At 31.9% G+C, this 11,571-nt stretch overlaps 1 protein-coding gene and 1 pseudogene across 1 annotated transcript; both read right to left on the bottom strand.

Annotated features, from left to right (window-relative positions):
* Nucleotides 1-1,434: 1,434 nt before the first annotated feature.
* LOC109677409 (olfactory receptor 5W2-like) lies at nucleotides 1,435-2,343 on the bottom strand (annotated as a pseudogene).
* Nucleotides 2,344-5,549: 3,206 nt separating this feature from the next.
* On the bottom strand, nucleotides 5,550-6,485 carry LOC109677406 (olfactory receptor 5W2-like). The gene has a single exon (XM_020153397.1). The coding sequence runs from the start codon at nucleotides 6,483-6,485 to the stop codon at nucleotides 5,550-5,552; it is 936 nt and encodes a 311-aa protein (XP_020008986.1).
* Nucleotides 6,486-11,571: the final 5,086 nt, after the last annotated feature.

Genomic DNA, 11,571 nt, shown 5'->3' with positions numbered 1-11,571 from the left:
CTTCTCCTAAATTGTCGTATTTACCATACCCTACCTTGAAAGCAAAGGTGCTGCTTGGCCTTTACATGTATTCTGAAGTGTCATAAAACTATTTCTCACTAAAATCAAGAAACCTAAGGTATCTAGTGACTTTTAGCTTCTCTAATTGTAATGCATATTTAAAAGTGTCTATGTGTATTATAGCCATTTTCATGTTTTATCAAGAAGCTGAGACATGGCTTAAGACATCTGAAATTTCAAGTAGAAAAAGACAAAAGAAGATGAATATGAAAGATGTAGATGCATCATTGTTAATTTTAATGCAGTTAATGTCCATTTATTTTGAGTAATTGCCTTAGTATTAACAATTATTTTGTCTACTGTCTTAAAAAGGTACATTATATATTTATGAGTGTTTGCCTGTCACATACCATACCCTCAGTTAGTTTCTTATCAACACTTAAAAAGCACTCAAAAATGGTATGATGTCAGGCATTATATTTTTTTCTCTTCTTTGTTTCCAAACATACTAATGGTTTGAATTAGAGGAATCAAATGCTTGAGTAAAATATGTTTCTATTCTTCTAGTGGAGATAATGATGTAAGAATTATGACAACATTAAATAATGGTTTAAGTTGGTGATTGTGAACAAGATGAATATTTTCTAGGGATATAAATTAGAAAAGAAGGAAGGAAAATTTCCTGGAAGAAATGATGGAGGAGTTGATGGCTGATAATTTCATCACATAGCGGTATTTCTCAGTGTCTTCATATTTGCTTTTTGTATCCAAGCCCAGTTTTGCTTTCCATGTAACAGGGACCTGTCTACCTCAACACTTCTCTATTTCTCAGACCATCAGGTTAGTGTCTGTTCCTCTCTCTAACATTCACCTTTTTAGTTGTAAGACTTCGTGTCTTCATCCACTGAAGCCTTTCCCCTCCACAGTGAAGTTGGAAGTTTTGCCTTGGATTATATCCTACAGTCTTTATATTTCAATACTGTTTTGGGGGTCATTGTGAATTATTTGCATGTTCTTTTGTAGCCTTTTATCTTATTTAGAGTATAAAATTCACTGGTGAATGAATTACTGAATTGGTTATGAAATGTAAGATATAAATATGCAAAAAGTCTTCTAGAAAAATATTTACTAAATCTTAACATAATAGAAGTTAAATGAAAAAATAAACAAATGAAACTTAGGGACAATTGGAAGGACCAGGAAAATTTCCACAATAAAGAAATACTACATATTATTTAAAGACAAAAACTCATGACATGTTTAAGGTTTTGCAACATTTCTTTATTATTAAACTCTAGTATAATGATATCTTATTAAATGAACCCATGGAACAGCAATTTCTTTCTTAAATGTCATGCAATATAATTTCAAAAAGCAACCACTATAAATATATGTACATGTTACATTAGACAATTATTTTGAATATAGTTTATATTAAATTTTTTCAAGAGCCTTTTTCACATCCTTGTTCCTTAAGCTATAAATTAGAGGGTTTGTCATGGGAATCACAAGACTGTAGAACAGTGAGCTCATTTTGTCTTGATCTAGGGAATAAGAATAACTCGGCTAGAAATACATGAAAAATATAGCTCCCTGGAAAATTGCAACTGCAGTTAAATGAGATGTGCAGGTGGAGAAAGCTTTGAGCCTCCCCTCAGCAGAATGAATCTTTAAGACTGATGAGATGATATAACAGTAAGAAACAAGAAGTCCTGAAATGGTGCTCAGTTCAATAAAACCAAAGATGGTGAATATCGCTAGCTCATTGACCTGTGTATCTGAGCAAGATAGTAAGAGGAGAGGAGGGACATCACAGAGGAAATGATTAAGGTCATTGGACCAACAGAAACATAAGCGGAATGTCAATGTTGTATGTGTCAAAGCATCTGCCATTGCCACCAGGTAAACTCCAGCCAACAGTTGAGTGCGTACATGCTGGACATGTCTACCACATAGAGCAAGGGTTGCTGATGGCTTTGTATCGGTCGAAGGCCATCACTGCCAGCATCATGCACTCGGCATCTGTAAAGATGCAGAAGATGAAGAACTGCAGGGCACAGCAACAAAGGGAACTGACTTATTCGTGGCAAAGGAGGTCCGTTAATATCTTGGGCCCAACTGTAGAAGAATACGGAGGTCAGTGAAAGAAAGGTGACTGAGAAAAATCTACACAGGACTGTGAAATTTGGAATCTATTGGGATTACAGTGATCATTCCAAAATTTCAATGAGAATAATGGGATATAAGTAGAAACACAGTGAACAGAACCACTCTCATCCAAGGATTATTGGTAATTCCTAAAAGAAGGAATTCAGTTGGTGATGAACAATTTCCAATATCCATTCTTCTTTGCTCTTTTTTTATAATCTGTTAGAAAATTATTAATAGGATGATAGATTAGGGATGATGGTTCTCCACATCCAACAAATATTATTATGAAGCAGAAGATGATTTTTGTCTATAAATTGATGTCTTTTCCCATATAAAATAACCTAGGAATGTATCAGTGTCAAAGGGGCATTATCATTAAAACATAAAAAATGCCATATATACACATTTATCACCTCTGATTGTAATTTGCATATAATTCCTGAAATATGTGTCATTTCATGGATAATAACATCCATTCTCAAATAATACATTAGAATAAATTAAAAGCTGCTATCCAATCCAAACTGATATTAAAGAGCTAGAAAATGTTAAGATTAAACACTTCATATGCTTGATGGATAGGACTACAAATAGTTCATTATTCCAGAAATACAAATTATTTTTTATACCTGAGAATGATATAGAGTATAATTTGGTACACAATATTATTATGATAATGCCTTTAGTGTCTAGGGTTTCTTAAAAAGTCAAATAAATATTGTTGAGCTATTCTACCACTGTCAACACTGATTTTTCATAGTTTCATAATTCGTTTGTATAATTCACCTGATTCCAAAGGACAAATTCCTAGAAAATAAACAGATATCATAAGGGAAATCACAGCCTATAACAAATACGCTTCATTTGAATTTTACATTAAAATGGAAATGGAAAGACAGGAAATGGTTTCTACTCTATATAAGATTCTGCTTCTTTTATTTATGTTTACATTTATGTGCACGTCAGGAAGTGTCTGTGTTTTTATGTTATTTAAGTATAAAATTTGGAATGCAGATGGCAGTCTGACTCATGACTTCTAAACTAAACTACAGTATGTGTTTCAAATGGACTTGAGTTTGTACATGCTGGTATTTGTGTAGTGTGCATTATGGTTATTTACAGTAAAACTAGAAAAATTTTAAATTTACATTTAAAAATTTTAAATTTATTCTGCTTGCAGAGTGATTTTAAAAGCGTGTTTACACATGAATCCCTATTAATATATGAATACACAAAAATTATACAATATTTACCAAAATCACAAATGAGGTCAGTCAAATGTATCTATCAAGATAAAATCATTTGGTCATTAGATTGCAGAATATGCTAAACTGAGAAAGTATATAATGTTTATAAATTCCTCAATACTTTATTCCTCATTTTCCCAATGAAAGTAAAATCTTATTTTATCTATATGATGATTCAGAAACCTAACTTATGTGGGCAATTTTTTCTGTCCTTATCCCAATACCTGAATGATATGTAGAGCATGTTTTGTTTTCACCTAGTGACTTTCAGGTCTTAAATTTCCTAAACCCTCGTCTTCACTGTTTTGTGTTATGTAACATGATGAATTAAAGTCTTACCTCAGACTTTTCCCTTGAGAATACTGCAATAATTTCACAACGGCTGCAATTTAAATTTTTTACCTTTGTGAGAATACCTACCTCGCATCATTGCTACTGTTTTCAGGTCAAAAAGACTACTTATGGAGTAAAATTTTTTGTACAAATACAAAGTAACTCATATTTCTCAAACTTATCAAAATATTGAAATTGTTTTAAATGGTAATATATTTATAAATCATAGAAATACAATATGACCCCTGGAGAAAGCATTGTATATAATTTATATTAATTCATTCTTTATGTAAAAGAAGATTAATGGAGAATTTATATCACATATAGCCAATCATGCCCTTTCTTTAGTATTCTTGTACTTAAATATTATAGTAGTAAGGATGAAGGACAGAGTTAAGATATTCATAATAAACTAAACTATTAACTTTGTCAAAAGTCACCTCCTGGATGGTATTTGGACAACAATACTTGCTACCAGTAACCACTTGACAAGAAAGAAGGTTGCAATTTGGAGATATTTATGGGGAATGAAAAGGTAAAGTTTGCACTACTCACTCTAGGATCAAGCAAGTCTTTGATGCTGTATTCCACAATTCTTTAGAATCCCACCTTAGAACAGCCAATGTGGAACATCTGCCCAAGCATCTACTTCAGTCATAAATTGCTTAAAATACTTCCACATACTGGAATTTGTCTTCATAGTTTTAGAGAGAAATTTACAGGATCAGAGTATGGTATTTTTGGTCATCCTTTTATGGGAATCAAATTTTCTTTCTCTTTAGTTCAATCCACTACATTTAACAAATGAAGACAATATGAAGCTAAATAGATGTTTCATTAGCAGATATTAATTATACAAAGGAGTTTCATTGGGGTATATCCATAATGCATGTTAGTACTTTGATCAAATTCATCCCATCTATTACTCTTAATTGTTCTCTCCTTGTGGAGAGTGGATTATGAATATCTCCAGGCCTGTGTTTTAAGGGCAAAAAACCATTTTACAAAGGCTCTGCTGTGATGAATTTATTACCTCCCTGATGCCATCAGTGTTAGGGTAGGATCTCAACAGATGCTGAGATGAATCATAACAGTGTTCCTATGAGCAATGTGAAAAGATTGTGGGTAAGAGCTTAGGACATGGCTTAAGTGGTAGACTATCTGCTTAGCAAGCATGAAGCCCTACGTCTGGACCCCATTATTGCTTTCCACGTATCAGGGATCTATTTACCCCCCAAATTCTCTATTTTTTAAACCTTCTGGCTAGCATACATTCTTCTGTCCAGCATTCACCTTTTCAATTCTAAACCTAATACCTTTGTCTTGTGAAGCCTCTCTGTAGCACACTAGAGTTGAACATTTTGCTTTGTATTATATTCTACAGTCTTTATGTTACAATACATTTTTGTGGCTCATTATGAATTATTGAAGTGTTCATTTAAAGTCTGCTACTTTCTCTGTATATTAAAATTCACTAGGACATAAATTACTGGATTTGTAATGAAATATAGGATATGTAAATATGCAAAAAGGTAACTAGTAAAAATCCACTGAACAGTGGCATGATAGAAGGTAAAGGAAAAAATAAACAAATAAAACTAAAGCACAATTGGAAGGATAAGGAAAATTTTCCATATTGACAAATAATGAATCATCAAGTGTTTGAAGATCTACATTTCTTTGTGATTAAACACCAGTACAGTCACATTTTATTAAATTAAACTACGGGATAACACTTCATTTCTTAAATGTCAACCAATATAATTTCATTAAAAACAACCATTACTGTGAATATGTGTGTATCTAGACAAGATACAATTATTTTGAATACAGTTTATTTTTCAGTTTTTCAAGAGCCTCTTTCACATCCTTGTTCCTTAAGCTATAAATTAGAGGATTCAGCATGGGAATGACAAGAGTGTAGAACAGTGAGCTCATTTTGTCTTGATCTAGGGAATAAGCAGAACTTGGCCGGAAATACATGAAGAGCATAGTTCCCTGGAAAATTGCAACTGCAGTTAAATGGGAGGTGCAGGTGGAGAAAGCTTTGAACCTGCCCTCAGCAGTGCGGATTTTTAAGACTGATAATACAATATAACAATAAGAGACAAGAACTCCTGAAATGGTGCTCAGTTCAATAAAGCCAAAAACAGTAAATAATGCCAGTTCATTGATTTCTATGTCAGAACAGGAAAGGAGAAAAAGTGGAGGCATATCACAGAAGAAATGGTTGATCTCATTAGACGCACAGAAACATAATTGGAATGTCAGTGTTGTATGTGTCAAAGCATCTGCCATTCCCACCAGGTAAACTCCAACCACAAGAGAGACACACACCCTGCTGGACATGTGGACTGTATACAGCAAGGGGTTGCTTATGGCCATGTACCTGTCGAAGGCCATCACTGCCAGCAGTAGACACTCAGCATCTGCAAAGATACAGAAGATGAAAAATTGTAGAGCACAGCCAAGAAAAGGAATCGATCTCTTCTTGGCCAATAGATCCACCATCATCTTGGGTCCAACTGCTGTGGAATAACAGAGGTCACAGAAAGAGAGGTGGCTGAGGAAAAAATACATTGGTGTGTGAAGCTGGAAATCCATTCTGATGAAAATGATAATTCCAAGATTTGCCATAATGTTAATAAGATAAACAGGTAGAAGCATGGTGAAAAGGGTTACTTTGATGTTTGTGTCACTAGTAATTCCCAAGAAAATGAATTCATTGAAGGAGGAGCAATTTCCTTTGTCCATCTTCTAGTTCTTGTGTAAACTTTAATAAACAAAATCAAAAGAAGTTAGGTACATATTTAGCTCTTCCTCACATCAGTGAAATATCTGTAAAGATCACCACAGTTTGTGTCTGTCTTATCTTTTTATTCTCTTCAGAAAAAAATACCCCCTTCACTGCTGCTTAATTAAAAAAAATATATTTAGATATACTGAAATTTTATTAAATCTTCAAAGTACTATAGATGAAATATCAATTTTAGAGAAATTAGTCTTAAAGATAAAGCATTAAGCATTTGTTATATAAAACACTCAGCTGCACAGAAAAAAATTACAATTTTTTCTTCCAAATTCATGATTGGTTTAAAGGAAAATTGTGTTAGTTCTAGAAACGAGTTTATCACTGATTAGTGAAAATTCAAATGATTACATTACCATTCTCTTTTTTCTTGAATTATGTGGTCTTTAGTATTTGAGTAGATATGAAATAGTTATTTTTTTCCTCTTGAATTGGATTGTAGTTTTCCACAAATCTCATTGTGTATTTTGGGGAGGGGTGTAGTCTAAAGTCAAAACATTAGATCATTCAAAGAGTAATGCTAAAATAAAAGTGGAAAAATCATAATTTAACACATATATTTGCCTCATATCAGATTTTGAATGGACAGTTTCCTTTAAAAAATCGCAATAGGATTAAAGGCAATTTCAGAGGTATTTAGGCTTCTCTTTTTTAAGTATATGTGGTCAATCAATATATAATGTACTTGCATTTCATATAATTTTTATTGCAACTTGACACATCAAACACGGTAGATGGATATGTGTGGAATTTTTTATGTCTATTTGGCCTAAGTGACTACGGTATGTGGCTCACATGGAGTTGAATTTTCACATATTGCTATTTTTAATGTGGGAATTCAATCATCTATTAATTGAACAAAGAAATAAATGAAAAAAATTTTTAAATTCCTGTGTTTACCTACACAGTGATAAAATGAGAAAATGCTTGCTTATGAACCTATACTAGATGAAACTAAGTAAAACCTTATTTTTCTGCAGTTTGAATTAATTTGTATTAATTGCACAAAGGGTTTACATTGCAAATTTCAATATGTATCAAAGTACATTATATCAAATTCACTTTTTTACTGTTTCTTACCCATCAGCCCTCTTTTTATAGTTTTTTAAGTGTTACTTTGTGGATACTAATAAGTCCAGTCAAAATCTTCCAGTTCTGAGAAGAAAAGAGCATTTTTGGTTTAGGCCTTAGATTTTATTGAACTAAGTAAGCTGGAATAAAATGATCCATTTACAAATGGATCAGTTTTTTTCCTAAGAGGTATTTTTCAGTTATAATTTTTTAAATTTCAAACTCTGACCTTACCTGAGATGAGCAGTTCTTTGGTAACAGAATGCTAGCCAGATGGTATTTTCTTATACCAAATAGCATTTGGGACTTAAATCTCTGAAGAGATTTCCCCTAGGCTTTTTTGTTATACAAACATGTGACTAATTACACTTCTAGTTGTATACTTTCCCCTGTGAATGCATGAGCATCTTAAGAAAACGTTGAGCTTGATTCTTAAGTTTACTCAACAAAGTGATTTACATCAGAATGAAAACTAGAAATTAAATATACACTGTGAAATGTGTAGGACCTATGTATTAAATATCATGCTTGCCTTGAAGAGGCAGAAACTAATTGAACTCAAATAGTATTTAATCATTTCCTGTTCTGTTCCCCTGTTTTATTTCTTCCATATTTGAAATACTTTCACCATCTTACTGGATTATTGCTTTTAATTTTTATTTTTATACCATAGGATCTCCACTTTTAAAGTAAACATTTCTTTAGTTTTTACAATACTTAGAAAAGAGTGCATCATTTGCTACAATTTACTTCATAGACATTCATTTTCTTAGTAAGAAATACATACAGGGTTGTGGTCAATTTACCTTCTCCTTTCAGTACCTTGTGCTATATGTGTTCATCTATTTTCAGCATTAAATGTAAAAGAGTGATACAGTATGTGTGCTTTGGTGTCAATCTTTCATTTATCATAATGTTTTTGAAATCTATCCATATTATGGCAAGTTTCAGAATTTTTTTCTCTTTCATGTTTTGGATATCACATCATTTGTTCATCCATTAGTCAGTTAGGGTACATTGTGTTGCTTCACTGTTTTGCCTACTTCATGTAACAGTGCTATGGACATTCATGGCAATGGACACTTTAAAGTCCACTTTTTTTCATTCAGAATTGTCATATTGTCATCTGTCAACTGCATGAAACCTGTCTACATTTCATTGATTTTATTATTTTACTAGTATATTATATTCTCTAAGTGAAGCATTTTAATTTTTTGTAAATTTTTAAAAGCATTTTTTCTATTACACTTAAGAATATAGGAAGACTTCGATGCTTATTTTTTTTATCCCCTACAGTCCCTTGTAAAAATTCATAAAGGTAATTACTAAGTATTCATCTTCAACTATTTTAGGCATTTTATACTGAAAAGTTGTAAACAAAGAGAAGAATTACACTGGCTTTGGAAGTTTTTCCTTACGAGCATGACTTATATGTGCAAAGATGATTCATTTAAGGATTTTATATAAATGATGATTTTTCTTTAAAATGGAGATCCAATTTTTTCCTAATATAATTTTATTTAGTACTATCCATATTCTTCTTCATAAAATTGAGACTTACTAAAAGCATGACTTTTATATTCTGCAAATATCCTCACAGCTGGATAGTGATAAAATTCTCCATGTTGTTTGAATCTGGTCTCCCACTGGGGTATCTGGTCAGCCGGGATTATATCAAATACCCAGAGGTAATCATGTTTCCTTAATGGACTGATTACAAAAGCTGTCAGTCTTTTCATGTGATGTTCAAGCACTGCTTCTTTCAGTGGATCTTTTACGTATATGGGCAGCAAAAAAAAGAGACCACACATACTGAACTCTTCATTAAAATGCTAAAAACTAAGAGTAATAATTTGCAGTGAGAAATTTCAGAATTCTTCAATGGGTATTACATTTTGAGAAGACTAAAGATGAGTGTACACTTATGGGCTCACCTCTCTCAGAGAGATGTTGCCTATTTATATTCCTGTTATAAATTTGCTGTCATTTAATGGCTTTGACCAGCAGAATAGAGGCACAGATATCTCTATTTGATGCTTATTATAACCTTTAAGCAATTAGTTTGTGAGAGGCAAGAAGTGCTATCTATAACCAAAATTACATTCAGGGTAAATAATCTGAGCCACTCAGAAAATACATATGGAGGAAAAGAGGACCTGCTAGACTGCATTTTCAACTGGGTATCAGCTACAACCTGTGTCATCCCTCAGCTGAATGCCACGATGTGAACTCAGGCAACATAAACAGAGCAGTGAAGTTGCCTAGTAAAATTTATTTTAAGCTAAATATGTTATGGTAGTATTTATATAGAAAAATGTATCTGGAACAGTAATATGGAATATAATTAGGAAGAAACTTTATTTTGAGATTTTTAGTATTGTTCTTTGTATACATAAATGCAATATATTCTAGATATGTGCAGTACATATGTGTTACACATATACCTGTACACCCATTTGTATGTATTTGTAGGTATCTTCACAGTCTGAAGAAGATAAATTTCAAACCATATAGCTGACAAAAGACTCAATAATAAATAAACAAGCAGGTAAATAAAACTGAGAAGAAGTTTAAACAGATAAAATCTAACATATGAAAAAATACTCAAGATCCCTAGTTCTTAGGAAAATAAGGACTAAAGCCAACATGGGATACTGTGACATACTGATAACAAAAACGCACACAAATTAAATAAGTAGTAATAGCCATTGTTAGTGGAAAAATTGAATAATCTGAACACATGCACTGCTGGTTATGTAAAATGTTATGTTCATTTTAGAATGCAATTTGGAAAAAATGAACATCGATATATTCCTGCCCTATTAACTCACAGTTAATTACAATCTATTTACTTAAGAGATATTAAATGATATGCATAATGGTTAACAAATGAGTGATTTTATCAGCGTTCTTTGTATTAGAAAACTGAATATGATTGAAGCACTTTATATTCATGAATGAAACTAAAATAATGAAACCCATTAAAACTGATAACAGGGGGATAGAATATGAAATATTAATAGAGTGAAGTGAATTTAATCAAAGCTTATGTACGCATATCACAGTGAAACTCTTTGTATAATTTACATACACAAATAAAAATACTCAAGTGTAATAAAGGGACACAAATTGCAGTATGTTTATATACTGAATTAACATTGCATCAATAAAAGAAAAGATCTATTGAAAACTTCAACCCCATGCAAAATCTCAAAATAATTGTAACTAGAGGGAACCATATATGAAAGAGTACATTTCGTATCATTTCACTTATATAATACCACCTTTACTTGCCAGATACAATATCTATATATCTAGACACAGGTCAGTTGTGCACTTTTGTCTGAATATGTGCTCTGTATGCATCCACGTACATTTGAATTAAAGATGGAGAAGGATGTGTTTTATTTGTTTCTATATGTAATTATACTAGTGCTTCAATTCTGCTTGAGAGTTGATAAGCAATATTTATTGTTATTCCTATATCTCATATAAACATAGGTGCTATATGCTATAAAATTTAACATATGTGAAGTAAATATTACATATAATGTATACAGACTATATATTCAATTTGTATATTATGAATGGAATTCATAGGCAAATCATGTGGGCTAACACTCCAGAAACAAGAGTATTTTTTCTACATCTGAAAAGATACAAACATTATTCCAACAATTAATAAGCAGCATGGAAGTAAGTCTTTGATAGCTACATCTGCATTCTGCACTTCATAAGTTTATGTTTGTATGTTAAATTTATAGTGGAAATCATATTGCAAAATGTAGCAGAAAAAACAGAAAGAAGTAAAATTCAATTCTTTTTACTTAATCACAAAATTATACCTTGCCTTAAGATCAAATGCCATTTCTGGACATAGTTTAGTACAAATGATGCTTTAGGCATGCACATAATACAGTATCAGCAGATTAATTCTATTAGAATTAGTGTCTCTATTTC

Source organism: Castor canadensis, chromosome 1, assembly GCF_047511655.1.
Source record: "Castor canadensis chromosome 1, mCasCan1.hap1v2, whole genome shotgun sequence".
Classification (NCBI taxonomy): Eukaryota; Metazoa; Chordata; class Mammalia; order Rodentia; family Castoridae; genus Castor; species Castor canadensis.
This window is presented reverse-complemented; position numbering and strand designations above follow the sequence as displayed.

Coding starts and splice junctions, on each gene's coding strand:
- LOC109677406 (XM_020153397.1), bottom strand. CDS start 6,485: ATGGACAAAGGAAATTGCTCCTCCTTCAATGAATTCATTTTCTTGGGA.